This window comes from Budorcas taxicolor, chromosome 11 (genome assembly GCF_023091745.1).
Source record: "Budorcas taxicolor isolate Tak-1 chromosome 11, Takin1.1, whole genome shotgun sequence".
Taxonomy (NCBI): domain Eukaryota; kingdom Metazoa; phylum Chordata; class Mammalia; order Artiodactyla; family Bovidae; genus Budorcas; species Budorcas taxicolor.
This window is the reverse complement of record NC_068920.1, coordinates 79546533-79568355: the sequence shown is the minus strand read 5'-3', so window position 1 is coordinate 79568355 and position 21823 is coordinate 79546533. Positions and strand designations below refer to the sequence as shown.

Sequence of the window (21823 nt, the reverse complement as noted above, 5' to 3'; positions counted from 1 at the left end):
CGCCTGCAATGAGGGGGACCTGGGTTTGAACCCTGGGTGGGGAAGATCCTCTGGAGAAGTGAAAGGCTACCCACTCCAGTACTCTGGCCTGGACAATTCCATGGACAGTTCATGGAGTCGCAAAAAGTCGGACACGACTGAGCGACTTTCACTTTCACTTCACCGGACACCGTCGCCTTCAGGGAGTTGGATTTCTTGGCTTTAAACCTCAGCATCTCAGCATTTGGCTTGCTGTGTGTATGGCAAATGGACCTGGTTTGGTGGTAAGAGGTATAATACAGTCTTATAACACCTGTGCTCCTCTTCCAAGATTTTGAGTCTATATTTTAAGAACTTTGATGGAGGATCAAGTACATCTTCATTTTAGGGGGACGTTATAATACCACATCCTTTGTCAGACAAGAGAAAGGCAGTATGGTTCATAAGTCACCTAATTCACATGTTTATCTTGGTGGACATTTGTTGCTCTTATCTGTACAGCATCCTTTGTCTAGATCTTCCCTTGGAGAGAGACTTCATCCCCACCTCCAACCCTGAGGTTTGTTGGGGTAACCCTCCCCGCCCCCGCCCCCACCGCCCAGCTTTGTGGCCAGGCATGACCCACAGGACAAAGTCTATCAGTGCTTTCCAGTCCCCAGCACAGAGACTGAGTGAAGAGTGAACCTAGAACACCACTTAGGCCAAAAGGAGTTAGGGCTAGAAATTTGTGAAACAATTCAGCAAAATAGGATTCCTAAAAAGATAATTTTAAATCCCTAAAATTTTCTAATGATCTTTTCCTATCCTTAATTCATCTATCAATAAGGGATTAAAATCATGTGTAAAACTACTCTGTGCCACCATCAAAAATGACCTCCTTAATTACATCTCCAGTAAGAGCAATTGGCTTAGGAAATGCAGGGAGTGCACTCCTTTTTACAAACAAATGTGTTTTACTACTTCCCAAGTGTTTAGAGAATCACAGTGAATAACAAGTGATGGCCAGCCGTCAGCTAGACTCATTCACTTCTCCATGTCAATCTCTTAACTCAAAAAATGTACTGCGTGTCATTCTTTGTTAGTCAAAACCACAATAGTTTAATCCTTGCCTGCCAAGGAACTTTTGTACCTCATAGAACATTTTAAACGTAATAGAATAAAGTTTTCAGTACTATTTATAATTCGTCAGTTTTAAAATCTATTTTTAATGTTACCTTTGTAACCTTTGTGGGGTTTTAATTTGTTCAGTTGGTTGATAGGGTTTTTTCGTTTGTTTGCATGCTTGCTTGTCTGTCTTTAAGTCAAGTTTTTTTCTCTTTTTAACAATTCTGTGCTCTTAATATTAACTCTCACACAAATGGTCTAAATTCTCCCTGGCAAATATGGATACGTTGGGAGAATTCGCCATGTACCTACCATGTGTTTCCTTTGAAATATGAGCACAATAAGATGACTTCACATGGCATGAGCAGGCCAACCAAATTCAGGCTGAAGGCTACAGGCGTGACACAGACAGTCCTTTCATCTCAGCTGCCTTCAAAACTGCCGTAAATTACTGCTGCTGACGGTAGTGCCAGGACCCCGCGGCTGATTTTCATGTTGAGGAGGATATGGGGGTGTCCCGAAGCACCCTACTGGCTCAACCAGCTAATGACCTCTCCCTCCCCACTTGAGTCCTTCCATGAAACATGGCAGTGAATTTACACAATGGGACCCACTCCTCACAACAGAGTAATAGGTTAGCTATTTGAAGGCTGAGAAAGATGTACCGCAGAAGTCAGAGAAGTGAGAGGGAGAAGTAACAGGAGAACGTTAAACCACTTCAAAATGACTTTTAGTGTTTCAGACTGTGTAGAAAGTGGCTCTGAAACTGAGTGAAACCTCAGTCTTTCGTACATTCATCTTTGAAGCCAAAAGTTGGTGAGAAGGTTGGCTGTGAAAAGCACAGCCTCATATCATGAACAGCAAATTTAAGTAATTTCCCCAAATGTCCTACATTCAGTTCAGTTCAGTTCAGTCGCTCAGTCATGTCCGACTCTTTGCAACCCCATGAATTGCAGCACACCAGGCCTCCCTGTCCATCACCAACTGCCGGAGTTCACTCAGACTCGGGTCCATCAAGTCAGTGATGCCATCCAGCCATCTCATCCTCCGTCGTCCCCTTCTTCTCCTGCCCCCAATCCCTCCCAGAATCAGAGTCTTTTTCAAAGAGCCAACTCTTCGCATGAGGTGGCCAAAGTACTGGAGTTTCAGCTTTAGCATCATTCCTTCCAAAGAAATCCCAGGGCTGATCTCCTTCAGAATGGACTGGTTGGATCTCCTTGCAGTCCAAGGGACACTCAAGCGTCTTCTCCAACACCACAGTTGAAAAGCATCAATTCTTCGGCGCTCAGCCTTCTTCGCAGTCCAACTCTCACATCCATCCTACATTAGTTTTGCTTTAAATTACTATGGCTGCCATAAACAGTCTCTCTCATCTTCTCTTTATGTCCTTTATTCCCACACCTTTATTCCTCAGATTTAGGGCTTGTAAAGAAACAGATTTCATTTTCAGCAGAATGTACCATGACCAAGCTTCCTGTGGGGCTGTCTGTACATCAGAGAAGTAGAAGTGGCTTGTGTCTTGTCCTTCCCTCCTTTGTGAGAAGTAACCACCTCCAGCTGAGCCAAGTTAATTGAGCATATGCTCAGCTTTCACATGACTTTGCTGCAGCATCAGAATGAATGCACCTCTTTGATGGAAGAAAGAAGCTCCCTGGAATAAACAATTACGGATTTGGAGTTGGAGCTGAAAGCATGGGCTGCTTTGTTCTTATGACAACTGCTTCACCATCTAAAACATTTCTGCAGTTTGAAGGATCTGTCTTTTCTCTTTCAGCCACAACCCTCAAGATACAATAACAGACTCATGATTTTCTTAGATGCCAAGGTTATGAATACCCTTTTATGAATATTTTCCTTTGAACTCATTTCTCTTGAAGAAGAAAAATAGCCTTGTGTATTTCAGGGTTGACAGAAATAGACAAAGCATACAAATTGTTCTCTTAGGGGCAGTAAAATGCTCCAAAATGTATATAGGAAAATTCCAAATACAACATAATGTTTATGGAAACCTGCCTTTGCAGGTATGATTTTTAAAGTAATATTTCTGACTGGCATTTTTATACAGAACATATTTCAGGGATTAATATCAAGATTAATACCTTAAAATGTTTCCCTTTATGGTATCATGATTACTTTTCCCATATACGTACAAACCCTCTGTCAATAGCATTTTAGAGTATGTCACTTAGAAGGAAGGAAACTTTCCCTGAGTTAATCTGCTTATGTTTTTATTTTTCCTCTTATCTCATTTCAACATATTCTCCAACTTCCTCCTCTAAAAATAATTCAACTAATGTTAACCAAAAGATTATAGTAGGTTTATTTATTTCATTCTGCCTCAAATAAAATTTATTATTTAGGCATATAATTATATATGTAGTACTATCAACTAACTTTTAGTTTCCTTATTAAAACATCTTTTCGTTCTGTTTTAATATCTGTCACTTAAATCATTTCTTTTCTGGTATTTAAGAAGTGTTTTCCCTGAACCCCTTTCAAATGTTTTCACTCATTTGAAAATTAATCCAGAAAACTCAGCCTTTTTTAATCCTTCTTTGTGGCTTAGATTTTTCAGCCCTGGAACCACTCGTGTTGATTTCTATGATACACAAGCTTATGTAAAAATAGGCTTTGATATGGCAAAGGAATAATTCTGCATACAAATGACACACCTCTGAAGCCTAACCTTGTCATGTGAACCCTTGAAGCAATGATTTAAGAATGCTCTCCCAGACTGAATGAATAACCTATAAAAATTTCAAGACGCCATTGTTGCATTGTGCTTGGTATTAAAAATATTCTGCAAAGGTCTTTTCATGTAAAGAGGTAGTACTCTACAGTGCTCCCGAGGATGAGCTGTAGTGCCAGACTACTTGGGTTCTAGCCCCAGCACTGTCACTTACTAGCTACATGATCTTGAAGAAGATACTTAACCATTCTGAGTATCACGCATGCATGTGTGCTAAGTCGCTTCAGTTGTGTCTGACTCTTTGTGACCCTATGGACTGTAGCCTGCCAGGCTCCTCTGTCCATGGGATTCTCCAAGCAGGAATACTGGAGTGGGTTGCCATGCCCTCCTCCAGGGAATCTCCCTGACTCAGGGCTCGAACCCTCATCTCTTACATCTCTTGCACTGGCAGATGGGTTCTTTACCACTAGCGCCACCTGGGAAGCCCTCTGAGCACCATAAAATGTGGCTAATAGTAGCCTATACCCTTTAGGATTGTTGTGAGGATTAATTTGGTAAAAACATGTGCAGCACCTATAACACTGACCCAGAGTTAGTACTCGATAAGTGTTGGTTCTTAATATTATTTAACTCACAAATGCACAGCTTCCCTTTATGGAATTTTAGAAGCAGATTTGTGTAAAATAAAGTCTGTAAAAATCCAGCTCTGTAAAATTCACCAGAGACTCCCCCAGTGGTCCAGTAGTCAAGACTGCACCTTTCAATGGAGGGGGTACAGGTTAGATCCTTGGTCAGGGAACTAAGATACCACATGCTGCATGACAGGGCCAAAATTTAAGAATAAGTGAATACTTGTAAAAAAATTGTTTAAAATGAAATAAAATTCACCAACATGAAATTACAGACATAGTTACATATAATTGTATATAATTCTGGCTATTCTTGTATAAAATTATATAAAGTCATATACATAAATTATATTTTAGCCCCTGTTTTGACCTGGAAAGTATGTTTTCATAAGTAAATTCCTTTTCCAATGACTGTATTTGCTATTGAACTTGAGGTTGCTATTGATGTCCCACTCAGTTTGTCTCACACCCTATCCAGTCCCCAGCACATTAACTCAGTGAGGTTTATTAAATGTCTGCACAGAACAGAGAACACATGAAAAGCAGCAACCCCCAATTAACTTCATCTATTAGTATATGGCAGGATGAATCATATCATCATTTAACTGTGATCAAGTTGTATTTCTAGATAACTATTTCCTATAGCTAAAGAAAAATCTATGAATTCTCAACATGTTTCCAGCCCAAACAATTTTGCTTCCATGAATCTCCTACAAGAAATTAGCTATAAGTAATTAAACAAATGTGAGTATCATATAATTTATACAACAATACATAGAAACGATCATAATTGCTGTGCTCTCTCTGTGTTACCTTCATATGGACTCTGGAGGACACACTCAACAATCTCTGTCTTCATCGTAACCCAAGAACAAAACAACAAATAAATGTCTGGTAATTATATAATTTAACAGACAGAAAGCCAAAAAATTGAAGATAGAGTGATTATAAACACACAAAATCTGCATTGAAAATATGTGAGGAAAAATTAGAGCGAGTGATGATTTGGTTAATATAATGAAATTATGGCTTTTTTACTTTCTCTATTTTCTATGTTTTTTGTACTGACTATATTATTTTACAATAAAAATGCAAAATTTGTAAAACAATAAAATTGAGCTATACTTTAAATCATATGATTTTTTCATTTATATATAAAGAAAGACATTCACAACATGGCATTTAATTTTGATTTAATTTCCATAAAATAAACCATACAAAGATTTCTCAAGGAGACTGAGTCCTCAAACTGCATCTCTGTTTTGTTTTATATGCAATAAATTCGCAAGTATAAGAAAATCATAAAACTAAGGCTATACATTGCACTTGACCATCATATTAAATATTATTTTAGAAGACCATGATACTAACTGTATGAATCTGATTTAGCTTCATAGTGTCTTATCTAAAGGAGTTTTTTTAAAGATATGTATCTTCAGTTTTTCTTACATTTGCCTTTATCACTAGATAAAAATTAACGGGCAATTTGGACATGACATAAATCTAGGATATTCAAAGATACCTACAGAAGGAATCTATAGGATAGAAGTTTCCACACAGCATTGTCTAGAGTCAGATTATTTTAAAGGATTCCTTGACTTTTGAATATGATACTAGCTGCAATCACCAGAATATTTAGTTTACCAGTAAACTAAACCAGAATATTACAAATGAAGATATTCTAACACAAATACTTGTAGAATTTTGTTTAGATTGTCAATGGTTTTTCTATCCAAATTTTCTTCATTGTCATCCATGGTGTGCCAGACTTCAGGGAAAGGAGATGATATCAGATGCAAAATTGGAACACCTAACACAAAGAAATGACTTGTAATTAAGTACATATTTTCCATGAGTAAGCTAGAAAGTATCATTCTTCAGAGAAGTCTAAGTGGGAGCTCTGTACTATATAAACACAGCTAATAACTCAGCTAATAACTTCTGTGTACGTCCCTGTATCTTACCCTGATACTCCAGTCATTCATTCATTAAACAAATATTAATAAATTCAGTAAATAATAATAAAGCACTTATTATGTGCCAGCTCCTATTGTAGGAATTGAGGGTTCATCAGCAAAAAGGCAAAGCCCTGTTCAGATGGAACTTACATTCTACTAGAGAAAGAAACAAATAAACAAATACAAAAAATAATTTTTGAAAGTGATAAGGCTTATAAAGAATAGTAAAACAAGGGAGTAGAGAATGAGGGGCAGAGAGAAGGGCCAAGAAAAAGGAATTTAAAATCAGGATGGCCCTGGACTTCCCTAGTGGTTCAGTGGTTAAGAATCTGCCTGCCAAGGCAGGGGATATGGATTCAATCCCTGGTACAGGAAGACTCCACGCACTGGGGCAACTAAGCCTGTGCACAGCAACTGCGGAAGCTCATGGGCCCCAGAGCCTGTGTTCTGCCACAAAAGAAGCCACCACACTGAGGAACCCATGCAGTGCAACTAGAGAACAGTTCCCACCCTCCACAACTAGAGAAAGCCTGAAGGCAGCAATGAAGACCAAAGATAACACACAAATGACGTACAGTCAAAAAAAAAAACAAAGTCAAAGAGGTCCTCTTCAAGAAGCTAACATTTACACAGATGCAACAAAGGAGAAACTAAGCTGTGTGAAGACCTGGGGATGACCAGGCAGCAGTATTAGCAAGCCCAAAGGTCCTGCGCGAAGAGTGTGCTTGGCCTGCTTGTGCAACAGCAATGTGACTGGGTCAGAGCAATAATTAGAGAGGTAGGAGGTGATGCTGGAGAGGAAGAAAGGACTCAGAAAATGGAAGCCCTTGTAGGTCATGATGAAGACTTTGGGTCTTACTCTACATGATGGCAAGCCAACAGAACTTTAAGGTAGGGAAGTACCATAATTTCATTGACATTTTTTAAAGATAACACTTGCTCATACATAAAGAATAAGGAGGCAAGAGCAAAAGAAGGAGATGAATTGAGTGGCTACTGTAAGAACTGTTGAGTTAGTTTAGACTTCCAACACTGATGCAAAGGAAGAAACGAAAGTGAATGTGTTAATCACTCAGTCAAGTCCGACTCTTTGCAACTCCGTGGACTGTAGCTCATCAGGCTCCTCCGTCCATGGAGTTCTCCAGGCAAGAATACTGGAGTGGGTTGCCATTTCCTTCTTCAGGGTATCTTCCCAACCCAGGGATCATACCCGAGTCTCCTGCATTGCAGGCAGATTCTTTACCATCTGAGCCACTAAGGAAGCCCTTTGCTTCCTTATTAGCGGGAAAACACCAGAGTTACACAAAGTATAAGAATACAACCTAGGTCTGTGAAAGGGAAAGCAGGATGTCAGAGGCATACGAGCGTTGGTAAATATTCTACATGTAGGAAAAAATAAAAAGGTCTCTTCAAGGATTTACAATGACTTTCATGAAAAAATAAAACCCATGAGATGATTGCTGAATCAGCTATTAAATTTAATGGTTCTTCACACTTCTAGATTGTTGTAAATACACATAAAATACACCGAATATGATAGGAAAAAACCACACATGTGCATGCATGCATACATATTTACACATACACACATTACCTCTTCTTAAAAATGGAATGTGGTCATCCTGAATCACACCTCCATAACCATAATTCCGGAAATACCGCCTCTCTGAAGAGTGATCCTTGAGCAAACCTAATTCATGGAGTCCATGTTCTGCAGGTGATAATTAGACAGCAGATGAACATGTATTTTTAACTAATCGACGGTCAGAACGCAAAGAGTTTGAAATCTTGGCACCTGGCTTTAAAACACTGTGAGTGGCGCACCCATGACAAAAAAACACCTCTGAGCTGAACTTGGGGTGTGGGCATTTTGGATTAGTTCCAAGGGAGGAGTCACCTCTGACTCTAGCTTTCTGACTCCTGAGAGTCAGAAACTCAATAGAACAGTGCAGAGACGGAGAATGAGAAAAGTAGAGGGAAGCAGAGGAGAAAACACAGGTGTAGATACAGATTTTCAACCCTGCACAAAGAGTGTTTCAAGAGGAGATGTTGGGCTTGAAAGGGAATCCTTAGACAGAACAGGTATGAAGTACTATACTGACTGACCTCTCTGCAAAAGGGATACTTACTATGACTTGCATCAGTGGTTCTCAAAGTGTGATCTATGATCAGTTGCATCAGCACCACCTGGGAACTTGTTAGCAATGCAGATTATCTGGTCCCACCTCTGACCGACTGAATTAGAGATTCTGGGGGTGCGGTCCAGCAATCTGTGGTGTAACAAGCCTTCCAGGTGATTCTAATGCACACTAAAATTTGAGAACCATTGACCTACATTCCATCACTCCTGTCATAGTGTAACATAGAACTCATGTGTTACATGAGTTACGTATAACATGAGTCTATGTTATAAGATGAAAAGAGATCACAAAAAGAGTTTAAGACAACCAAATGAAACTTTGCAGATTGGTTATATTCACTGCTAAATTTAAAGGGTAAAATTAGACCAAAGGGTAAGCATTCATATGTAATATGATTTTAGGAACATAAAAAAAGCCCTTACTACCACAATATTCCCATCTGTTTATTGATAATTATAATTCTTTATCTCATATACAACTTTTCCTTATACAATTAGAGATACGATTTGAATATAAATACCACTCAGTGGGTTACACAATGGGTTAAAATTATATTAACATGTGAGTTACTGATATAAATTCATTCTGGTGGAAGAAATGAGATAAGGGAACCAAACGCATGACAGAAGGCCAAACCCATTTCTTGAGGCTACTCAGAGTAAGGAAAACATGCTGTAAGGAAGTGTCCCAAAAAGCTTGTATTAATACCAGAATAGCAAGTCTTTCAAATTAGAAATTGAAATTTGTCAAAGATAAGCATCTGAGGCTCAGGTAAACATTTCTTTCACAATATTCTAGATCTGGATATAGGCACACTGTGGCAAAAGTGTCAGTTGAGATGGCAGCATTTTCCCCACTGCTGAGAAGGAAGTACTATCCCACCCCACTGCAAGAAGCCTGTGTAGCTAGAAAAGAATTCTTAGTCTGATGTTTTTGCCACAAAAGCAGGGCTCCTGGCCTGAATTCTATAATAAACATCTAGCTCATGTTCATCCCTCCCTAAGGCCAATCTTTTATCGTTTGTTTTGTTCGTGTGTGTGTGTGTGTGTGTGTGTGTGTGTGTGTGGAGAGGGAGGATATATGGAGTAGAGATACAAGAGAAAGAAGTTATTCTCCTCCAAGCCCCCAGCCTCTCCCCTGAGCCATACACAGATAACTTTGTTTCCTTGGCTAACCTGGCCTAACCTCATCTGGTCTAATCTACTCTCATTTAGTTGCCACTAAACCTTCTCTTAAGTGACTCTTGAAGGATTTTGGCTTTCTCTTGCATCCCCTTTACTTGTTACTTTAGAAAACAGACAACGATGGTACTAAATTTAAAAGGATATCACAACTACATAAGGCAGCAAATAGAAGATGACAAAGAGAACAGAAGAAAAAAAGAAACATTAAAGGATATCTTTGGGTATCATTACAAGGATGTAACATTGATCATTATCCAATGTGCTTTGCTGAGTTTTCCCTAAAAATGCATTCCATATGTTTCAAACAGGACTCTGAGAAAATATCTCGAAGCAATTTCTAAGGATATGAATATATGAAATGTAGTATTTTATGTTTCCATTTCAAAATGCAGTTTCATGCAGGAAAATAAAAACAGATGAATAGGAATAATAAACTAATCAATAAAGCAAGAAAAAAGCCAGTACTCTGGCTTGTGTACTCTGATCACACCCTTAAGTCACCAGTTCTGAATTTTAGAATGCAGTGTTTATCAGTGAGAAGAAACCAGGTTTGATTCTCTAAGAGCGAAAAAGTGAAAGTGTTAGTCTTTTAGTCGTGTCCAACACTTTAGAACCCCATGGACTGTAGCCCACCAGGCTCCTCTGTCCATGGAATTCTCCAGGCAAGAATACTGGAGTCAGTTGTCATTCCCTTCTCCAGGGGTTCTTCCTGACCCCCAGGGATGGAACCAAGTCTCCCACATTGCAGGCAGATTCTTTACCATCTGAGCCACCATAATAACAGCATTGCTTACCAATTGCTTCAAGTCTACCAAACCATCTGGCAGTGTTTGGGAAAAAGTTGGGAAATGTTGGGTATGGAGCTCCAATTAAATCCAGTAAGACCAATAAATCCTAAGGGAGCAAAAATATTATATAATCACTGTTGCCAAAACACATTTCATAATCATCAATAGAAAAAAAATCAGTCAAGACTAACTGCATTGTAATAACTGAGAATGAAACGAGGAGCTATATAAATCAACAAAAGGTTTAATAACATTGTAAATGAATCATCTGAGGGAGATTTTTAAATCTTGCTTATACAATGTGGAGATGTAGCAAAATGTAGATTCTTCATGTCTGTAACTCCAGAACAATATTACTAAGGCTAAATTAGAAGGAGGACACTTGGATAAATATTTCATAGAAAAAAAGGATACATTTGCTTTATTTTCAGATGGGTTTAAAAGCCTGTCTCGTCTTCTACTCCGTTCTAATCAGTCATTTTATCCTTAGCATGTAATAATACAACTGCCAAAGAGAACACTTGTATAGGAACTATTTATTCCTTAAAGCAGCACATAAGAGAGTTTCCTTGACTAGGAGTTCTATAAGCTAAGTCTCTGAATATCCATTTCCTTTTCTGTCAAACGAGAAGCTCTAGCTTGCTGATAAACTCAAAATGGATTAAAGATCTAAACATAAGACCAGAAACTATAAAACTCCTAGAGGAGAACACAGGCAAAACACTCTCCGACATAAATCACAGCAGGATCCTCTATGACCCACCTCCCAGAATTCTGGAAATAAAAGCAAACATAAACAAATGAGACCTAATTAAACTTAAAAGCTTCTGCACAACAAAGGAAACTATAAGCAAGGTGAAAAGACAGCCTTCAGAATGGGAGAAAATAATAGCAAATGAAGCAACTGACAAACAACTAATCTCAAAAATATACAAGCAACTTATGCAGCTCAATTCCAGAAAAATAAATGACCCAGTCAAAAAATGGGCCAAAGAACTAAACAGACATTTCTCCAAAGAAGACATACAGATGGCTAACAAACACATAAAAAGATGCTCAACATCACTCATTATCAGAGAAATGCAAATCAAAACCACAATGAGGTACCATTTCATGCCAGTCAGAACGGCTGCAATCCAGAAGTCTACAAGCAATAAATGCTGGAGAGGGTGTGGAGAAAAGGGAACCCTCTTACACTGTTGGTGGGAATGCAAACTAATACAGCCACTATGGAAAACAGTGTGGAGATTCCTTAAAAAACTGGAAATAGAACTGCCTTATGACCCAGCAATCCCACTGCTGGGCATACATACCGAGAAAACCAGAATTGAAGGAGACACATGTACCCCAATGTTCACCACAGCACTGTTTATAATAGCCAGGACATGGAAGCAACCTAGATGTCCATCAGCAGATGAATGGATAAGAAAGCTATGGTACATATACACAATGGAGTATTACTCAGCCATTAAAAAAGAATACATTTGAATCAGTTCTAATGAGGTGGATGGAACTGGAGGCTATTATACACAGTGAAGTAAGCCAGAAAGAAAAACACCAATACAGTATACTAATGCATATATATGGAATTCAGAAAGGTGGTAACGATAACCCTGTATGTGAGACAGCAAAAAAGACACAGATGTATAGAACAGTCTTTTGGACTCTGTGGGAGAGGGAGAGGGTGGGATGATTTGGGAAAATGGCATTGAAACATGTATAATATCACATATGAAACGAACTGCCAGTCCAGGTTCGATGCATGATACTGGATGCTTGGGGCTGGTGCACTGGGACGACCCAGAGGGATGGTATGGGGAGGGAGGAGGAAGGGGGGTTCAGGATGGGGAATACGTGTATACCTGTGGCAGATTCATGTTGATGTATGGCAAAATCACCACAATATTGTAAAGTAATTAACCTCCAATTAAAATAAATAAATTCATATTAAAAATAAATAAATAAATAAAGGTCCTTTCTGGCTAAAAGCCTCTGTAATAAGCCAAGTGATTCTTCTTTGAGCCATAAAACATTAGCAGGCTTGAGGACTCCCTGGAGACTACTCCCCAGATTAAGAATGCCTGATTTATGTAAGTGAGGTAAGGTATGAGTAATATCTAACATTGATCCTGATATATAATAGATATTTTCAGAGTCTATGACTCTAAGACACAGTATCTATTAACTCATGAATGATGATTAAATATATTCACCGGGAAAAAATAGGCTTGTTTGAAATAGGAGTATATTCACCAGGTTGGATAAGCTCCTAGGAATTTGTTCTGGGGAAAAAATGGTCTTAACTATCACTGCTGCTGCTGCTGCTGCTAAGTCGCTTCAGTCGTGTCCGACTCTGTGCGACCCCATAGACAGCAGCCCACCAGGCTCCCCTGTCCCTGGGATTCTCCAGGCAAGAACACTGGAGTGGGTTGCCATTTCCTTCTCCAATGCATGAAAGTGAAAAGCGAAAGAAGTCGCTCAGTCGTGCCCAACTCTTAGCGACCCCATGGACTGCAGCCTGCCAGGCTCCTCCGTCCATGGGATTTTCCAGGCAAGAGTACTGAGTGGGGTGCCATTGCCTCACTATGAACTCATATATTTGGACTCATAAACAAATAACTTTGTTCCTCCTGCTGATCAACCAGGCCTCTTCTCCTCCTTTGAACTCTTTTAACCACTTGAGCAAAAGTGATTAAATAAGGTGTCAATTATGTTCTCCTGATACCTTATGGGGCTTCCCGGATAGCTTGGCGGTAAAGAATTTACCCACAATGCAGGAAATGCAGGTTTGGTCTCTGCGGGTAGATCCCCCAGAGAAAGAAATGGCAAAGCACTCCAGTATTCTTGCCTGGAAAATCCCATGGACAGAGGAGCCTGGTGGGCCTCAGTCCCTGGGCTCACAAAGAGTCAGACATGACTGAGCGAGTGAGCATGTACGCATGACCCCTTGTGAGCTGCCAGTGGGCAACGGGATAGAGAGAAAGCCATCATGAGACGTGCTGGAGTCAGACAGGACACTGCATGTGGCCATCTGGACTCACAGGGTGAAGGCCAGTGATAGGACGAAGGACATGCATGAATGGAGGGTGTTAGAAACAGGTTACCAGTTCACAGACAGGATGAGAGTCAGGGATGGGTGGAGCCACAGGAAGATCGAAGCCTCATGGGTTCCGTGCTGGTGTTAGTGAATGTCAAGTATGGGAAGAGAGTCAGAATAGGAAGGAAATTCAAAGGTGGAATAAGGGACAAGGCATGGGTTGTGGGGCCAGAATGAGGGATGAAGAGGGAGCCATAAGTTGCACCCACTACTTGGTAATAAGACCACAATTTTAAGGAAGCACTGAAATGTCACTACCCTCATGTCAAAAACGCTACATCAAATTTTCCTATACACACTGGAAGTCACTATAATGTTTTGAAGCCACCAAGGAAATTCTTCACTCCCATCCCTATACTATGTTCCACTCATACCCCATTTCCCAAGACATCTCCTCTGGCTTCACAGAGGCCTCAGAGATGGGACTTGCTCTCTTCACCTCTAAACTTACTGGGGGAATGTGCTCCCATGGGACCAAACTGAATCTGATGCTTCCTTATTCTGATTTTTTACATCATTTTAATTAAGCTCAGTCAAACATAACTTCTAACCCAGAATTATTCTTTTTAGCTCTGGGATTCCTCAAAAACCCAATGCCTGCCAAATAATGCTCTATTATAAACACTCTGCTCCAAGAATGCCATGGCATTTTTAGGTCTTTAATTGGCTATAGCTTTGGCTTCCTTTGAAGCAGAGTCTGCAGTTCCAGCATCATGAAAAGTACCTGGACTCACCATGCCATGCAGTTGGTTGGTGTCTCTCGCTCCAGGTGGATGTGGTGTTGACGCCATCTTGGAAGCTAAGTGGCGAGACCCATACAGAGAATCCTGAGGAGACCAGAGATGAAAAGCCTCTTCTCCATCAAAGAAAATTAGCTGGAGTGAAAGATCTGGCCTTGAGTCTGAGATATTCTGAATTTTAACAAAACAGAAAAAGAGAGAAAATATTCTGAGAATTTAAAAAATAGCATGCTTTCCTATTAACTGGACAAAAAGATGTGCCATGAAGCAAAGGAAGAAGCCAGAACAAGTGAAAATATGTCAGAATTTATTTTGCACCATTTCCTCTCTGAAAATCATCAGAGATCCTATAGTCTTCACCCTTATAGATCTCACCATTACCACTCCTTCTGAAAATAGAAGTCTTACATTGTTTTTTCTTACACTTTAGAGAACTCTGGAACTGCAATGGTGGACACTGTGACACAGCACCCTGGTCCCTTTCAGAAGGATGTGTTGTCCCTGTTGCCAGCAGAGGAGTCAGCAGAAGGCCTTCGGTTGTTGGTCCCCTTAAGGGCTGGCTCAGCCATGGAGGTTCCTACATGCAATGACTGGCCTAAGCAGGCCCTCTAAAGGGCCATGCTACCTCCAGAGCTCTCCAAGGTTTGGCTGAGGCTGTTGCTGAACCTGCATGGCAGCCCAGCTTCTCCCTCTGCCTACTCCCATTTCTTTCCCCTCCCTGCCACAGGTGTGATGGTAAGGCCACTCCCTACTAAGTGACCGAAATGCTAACCTCCACATCAGAACACACCTCCCAGGGAACTGAACCTGAAACAGTACCAGTCTTTCTGGCTTCTCACCTTAGTTACGTCTGCAGTGCTGTATTGAGTTCGAGAGTCTGCCCTTGGAATGCGACAGAGACACAAAGAATGGTAATTACAGCCTCTCCCTCAGAGGAACCTACACTTTACTTGGGTTAGGGAAAGATAAATACGTGGCCATGGCAAAATGTATCAAGGGTCAACAATGTAGCAGAAAAGTCCTCTAGGAACCAGGCAGATTGAGAGGTGGAATCCTTGGAATGTCAAGGAGGACTTCAGGAAAGAGAAAGTATTTAAGCGGAACTTAGAAGGGTGAGTAGGATTCTGATGGATGTTATACCTTCCACTGTCTTGATAGCGGCTCTCACCTTTCAGATTGATCCTTCTGGTACCCTAACCCCCACAATCCTTCAACCCCATTGGAATCTCTAATCTATTTTGTTCTAACCTATTGATACATTCACCTTTTCACAGTCTTTACCTCTAAACTGTGCCCCCTTCACTCTATGTGTGGGTGAGTGCATGCTAAGTCACTTTGAGGCATCTTAGCATGCACGCATAGAGTGAAGCAAGGACCTCACAGAGATAAAGGAAAGACTGTGAAAAGGCGAACATATCACTAGATTAGACATTCCAATGGGGCTGAAGGACTGTGGGGCTTAGGGTACCAGAAGGACTAATATTCATCTTAAATTCTGAAGTCAATCATTCTAATTAATCCCTGCGTACATGTTCAATTCCTGTGCCTCTCTTCACCTTGGTCAAACTCATGTGACAAAAACATAACATTAAGTTCAACTATCTGCCTGTTTTGTGCCTGCATTCAGGCACCTGAACCTGGATGAAGAAAAATACACAACCATTCACTCTCTCCAACCCTATGCAGTACTGGGGAACTGACTCTGATGTTGCTTTAATCTGTTACAGATAAAACTTCTCTCATCTCTCGAAGGATATGAAAATAGCATTCTTTAAAGTTATTTTCTGTTGCTATATCCAGTTTCCTCTGAGTTCATTTTTCAACTTGCATTATTTGTTTTGCTTTCTTTCTTTCATGCCAGAGACGGTCCTCAAATATTTGATCATCCTTTGTGTGCTTTTGCATTAAGCAATAAGACACTATAGCACTGACGAGAGACACAGATTGCTTGGCTCCACTGCCAGGCAGTCTGATGCCCACTGAGGGTTTTCACTGAGGATCCCCAAATGTCACTGTCTGTGGGCCTTCTCTATGGGTGGTTTGCGTTCTCCAGAGAAGGATCCTCCAGTTTCCTGCCGGATGGGTGTGAGCTGGCCGCGGGCTTTCTCAGGCTGGAAGCGGGGAAAAGCCGGGGAAGCTCAGTGCTCACTGCGTAGTCTTTCACTTCATCTCACTGATTCCCACGAGGTGCCTCATTACTGCCCTCCTGTAGCTCTGGTGTCCTCACATCTAGAACCTCCCTGGCTCAATGTCTCCAGAAAAATATCCCATCATCTCCTACAAGGATACAGGTGAAAGAGTCACCCATCTGCCAGGTACGGGGTGGAAATCTTCTACATTTGTGTGTGTTAAGTCGCTTCAGTCATGTCCAATTCTTTGTGACCCTATTGACTGTAGCCCACCAGGCTCCTCTGTCCATGGGATTCTCCAGGCAAGAATACCGGAGTGGGTGGCCATGCCCTCCTCCAGGGGATCTTTCTGGTGCAGGGATCGAACCTGCGTCTCCTGTGGTTCTTGCATTGGCAGGCAGGTTCTTTACCACTAGTGCCGTCTGGGAAGCCCTCTTATACACCTAAGTGCTCCCTATACAGACTTACAAACACTCTCCTCCTGCATCCCCTACCTCATCTCTGCCTTCCTTACTGTCCCCTCCTATCCCTGAGCCAGTCAGGCCTTCATCAGGGGACCACTGTCTTCTTAGACTTCTTCCCCTCTGGGCAATGTGACATCTCTCTACTCTGATATGTCATCTGCCTTTTCTCCATTCACCTTCTGTCTTCATATGGTGGTTTCCATGAACAGATGTTCCCTAAATTCTTCAAAGATGGAATTTTTCTTGATTGCTTTGGGGCAATTTCATAAGAAGGAGAAAAAAATATCATTATCAACTGAAAACTAAGTTATCTTTGTATGGTAATCATTTCAACTGTCATAATATTACTCCTTAATTATACCCCAAGAAAAAGACAGCTTATTATATTTTGAGTCTCTCAAAATTCCTGATAGTACTAAAGACAGGATATGTCTGTCTGTGAAAGATATATGCACTCAGGGTTTAATAAGAACTAGGAGACACAGGTTCGATCCCTGGTCTAGGAAGATCTCCTGGAGAAGGACATGGCAACCCACTCCAGTATTCTTGCCTGGGAAATCCCACGGACAGAGGAACCAGGTGGGCTACAGTCCATGGAGTCACAAAGAGTCAGACATGAGTTAGCAACTGAACAATAAGAAGTAGTGAAACAGATTGTCTCACTGGCAAAAGGTATATAGTACAAACATTAGTGGAGACAGTCAAAGAGCCTTGACTGGTTGCAAAGTTCTAACTCCAAATCAAAGAGCATAATCATAGAATACCAGGGCAGAATAAGATTGCTTGGGACCAGAAACACTCTGTTCATGCCCAATGTTTACATATTCTGCAAGTTTGAAGGTTCAGGTGCCTCAGAAATGTGAGCAGTTTGGTAACTCCACGGTTTAGCACAATGGCTTGCTCTCATTCTCTTCTCTTTGCACCATCTCATTTACATAGCCATAAACTGTTTTGGACAATGACCCTGAGTCTTGTGAGGCAACTTGTTCTTTTTACTTCTTTTTAGGGTTGGTGGAAAAATAACTTTGGCCTTTAATCTCTAATAACTCAGTCTAGTATCTCAGAGCTAGAAAAAAATGCATGGCCAGGTTTGTGAAGGTCTTCTAGTCCTTCTTTCTGGCAATATGACAAATGCCTACTTACCAGTGTTAATAGAGTCAGTACATTACCTGCAGTCTTTCCCCATCCAAGGCTGCATCAGCTAATGCCATAAAAATAAGGTGTAAAAACCACCCCAACTTCAGTGGCTTAAAACAACAATCATGAGTTCTCTGGGATCTGCAGGTTAACTGGGGACAACTGGTCTAGGCTGGAGTAGCTCTGTTTCACCCTGCAGTCATCAAGCTTGGCTCTGTTCCACAAGCCTCTTAGTCTCCTCCTAGGACTGGCAAGCTAGCCAAGTCATGCTCTTCTCACAGCGATGGCCAAGGCACAACAAGGCACAGCAGAGCGGGCCCAATTGCACAAACACATGTCCAGCCTCTGTTTGTTATCTACTAGCGTCCCATTAGCCAAGGCAAGTCAAGTAACCAAGTCCAGAGTCAAGGAATGAGGAATTACCACCTGCTAAAGCGGAAGGGCACAGCAAAGTTACAAGACAAGAGAGGTGAAAGTATAATTACAGTCTTATTACTAGAAAGGGAAGACTGCAAAGAACTGGAACCATCATCCAGTTAGTTTCCTATCCAGGCTTCTCCAAGGTCACATTTTGTCACCCCTTACACAACTCATGACAGCTGAAGAACATAAAATATCTCCTTAATACAAATCTAAAGTACAACTGAAGAATAAATCTGATACTCTCAGAGACTGCCCTCAAAACCAGTTTTTATTTTTCATTGCCTACATCACTGTTTACCTCTAATAGAAAGGATACTTATCACAGGGAATATAAGAATCCCTACATGAACTTAAACTATTAAAATAGAATGATCATCTGGAAAGACCGGATGCCTTTTGGAAGACAATGGGGAAGACTTTTCTACTATGACGGCCATTTCCAATCTATAGGTCCACATCAAAATTTAAATATTCCCAAAATTTTACTGTACTATATAAAAAACTTAAAATGAGGACTTGGAGATCAGATTAAAATTTTTTTGTTGTTTAAAAAAGAAAGGATAATTAAAAGAATGTATGTGCATTTTGCTAATGGAGAGCCTTACTCAAAACTCATTCAGCTCTTTCTACTTCTGGTTATCAGAAGCAGAGTGAATTACATGGAAAAAGGTAAAGGATCTCACCAAGAGAAAACACACCCACCGCATAGACTGTGTCTTTAAACCATATTTTACCTAATTTCATGTCCTTACACTAGAAATGCAAATATGAAAAATTAACCTTTTATATCAGCTTCTGAACTCTCTCAGTCACTTGCTAGCAAAGGATGCTAGTTAAAAGCAGGGCAGCACATGGAACAAAGACAATATAGAAGGTTCAGAAAACAAAGCAAATGGACAAAAACAGTGAAAAGGATACTGAGTGATTATAAACAATTCTTGCTTTCTTCAGTTCAGCATATCCAGCAAAAATAGAACCAAATATCTCTATTACTTCCATTACAAGATAACTTTTTTACTTCTTTACCCCAACTTAAGCTGGCTCCTTCATAAAACTTTGAGAGAGGAAAAAGGTATTTGTTGTCTGTGAACAAAGTTTTCTGGTTTTGCTTTGCTGTGTTTACTTGGTTATGAGTGATATCTGAACAAAATGTCTTCATCTGGCATAGCACTTTTTTCCAATATACGCTTAAGAACACAGAGACTGAAATAACATTATCTGAGAGTCCCAGAAGTATTCTGAACTGAAAATGTAACAAAAGCTTTCTATGCTACAGAAAATTGAGCCGAGATTCACAGATAAAACAATAATGCATTTCTTCTTCATGCTTTTCATCTTGATATGTCTGAATTACCCATTCTCTACTTCAGAACTACTTTGCTGAAACTCCCTCCCCCAACTCAAGGCCACCATCTCTCAGAATAGAAGGCTGTAATGTTCACGGCTATACAAACAAGAAGAAATAAACATATTTCCTACATATGCTTGAATCAACCTTACACCGTCTTCATTTTTCGCAAAAAAAAAGTTGTTTTTAATTTGATGTGTATTCATAACTAAGAAATCAGGTGCCAATTAACAAATACACTCTCATGTACTAAGTAAGGTTCATTGCCCATGGTGGACATTATGAATCATGTAATCTTCCGACTGGGCTTCCCTGTGGCTCAGTGGTAAAGAACCCACCTGTCCAGGGAGGAGACATAGGTTCAATCCCCGGGTTGGGAAGATCCCCTGAAGAAGGAAATTGCAATCCACGCCAGTATTCTTGCCTGGGAAATTCCATGGACAGGAGAGTCTGGCAGGCTACAGTCCATGGGGTCACCAAAAGAGCTGGACACAACCAAGCAACCAAACAACAACAATCTTCCCATTAATATCTCAAATTCATTTCATTTTGCAATAAATTAGCACAAAATACACAGAAAGTCTACATCTCTAAATGGCTTTCTTAGTGCCCCATGAACTAGAATTCACTCTGAGTTGCTGCTAAATATTTTATTATCCCAGGAGTCTGCAGGAGGGAAACAGATACCTTCAAGGAAAAGAGCTGCTTGTCTAAGGCCCGAGCAAGTTCCAGCATCATTGCACATGGCACAGCTGAATCAGTGGCTCCCACAAACACTCTGTGGTCCCAGTGAGGAAAATACTTGGAGTCATAGTGACAGGCGAGGACCAAGTGTCGTTTAGCAGTGGGGTTGAGGGTGCTGATGATATTCGAGAAAGACCGGTACCCGTAGGGCGTCTGACTCAAGAAGGTGTCTACTTCCAAGACCCAGTCAGCCTGAAGTCTCTGAATTCTCTGCATGATGTGCTGATCAAAACAAAAACCAAAAATTCAGGTCTAGACAGTTTTGTTTTAGAATTTGTATACCTCTTAAATTAAAAATGCAATACACACTTATTGTATTAATAGCAAGGATGTTGAAAGGAAAAATAATCTAGTCCTCTCCCATAGTCTCCCCCTGGCAATCCTACCCAACCAACTGTTAATATTACCTATGTTAAGAGTCTGATGTATATCTACACCCTTCTTGTTTATACAAATATATACTAGCACACAAACATGTATATTTAGCAGAGGGACATATATTCTTATAGGAATAGAATCCTACTCTACATCTGATCTGCCCCTTGCTCTTCTCACTTAACAATGTATCATGGACCTCTCTAAAGGAAATCAACCCTGAATATTGTTTGGAAGGACTGATGCTGAAGTTGAAGCTCCAATACTTTGGCCACCTGATGCAAAGAGCTGACTTACTGGGAAAAACCCTGATGCTGGGAAAGATTGGAGGCAGGAGGAGAAGGGGACAACAGAGGATGAGATGGTTGGATGGCATCACCAACTCAATGGACATGAGTCTGAGCAAACTCCAGGAGTAGTGAAGGACAGGGAACCTGGCATGCTGCAGTCCATGGGGTTGGAAAGAGTCCAACATGACTGAACAACAACAACAATGGACCTCTCTAAACATAAGGAGATATAGCTCCAGTTCAGCATATATTGAAGCTCACTTTTAATATTTCTAGCAGAATAACAAGACAGATTTAAGACATTAGATAGACTAGGTAGATCCTATAGGTCATAACTTGTACTCTAAGCTCTTTGAGGATGAGAATTGCAAATGGCAACTCTTTTTGTCCCAAGCACGTAACATGTGCCCCCAGTCAGCAAATATTTCATAATGTAACAAACACTAACAAAAGATACTAGAGCTCACCTGTTAAGGATAATGTACAGAAGCGGGATGGTTACAAGGGAATGGTTGAAGGCTATCTGAGGTTCTGCCTGTTCTAAGAGGGCTTCTCAAGTGGCGCTACTGGTAAAGTATCCACCTGCCAGTGTAGAAAACACAGG

The 21823-nt window shown here is 40.6% G+C and overlaps 1 protein-coding gene across 1 annotated transcript in view; it reads right to left on the bottom strand.

Annotated features, from left to right (window-relative positions):
• Positions 1 to 5744: 5744 nt before the first annotated feature.
• Positions 5745 to 21823, bottom strand: part of QPCT (glutaminyl-peptide cyclotransferase) — a 29921-nt gene continuing 13842 nt past the window's right edge. The window contains exons 3-7 of the mRNA XM_052649313.1: positions 20498 to 20776; positions 14304 to 14480; positions 10479 to 10578; positions 7954 to 8070; positions 5745 to 6211 (exon numbers count right to left, since the gene is read on the bottom strand). Of these exons, the coding sequence (XP_052505273.1) occupies positions 6066 to 6211; positions 7954 to 8070; positions 10479 to 10578; positions 14304 to 14480; positions 20498 to 20776 (819 nt within the window). The 3' untranslated portion in view covers positions 5745 to 6065. The remainder of the gene's footprint in view (positions 6212 to 7953; positions 8071 to 10478; positions 10579 to 14303; positions 14481 to 20497; positions 20777 to 21823) is intronic.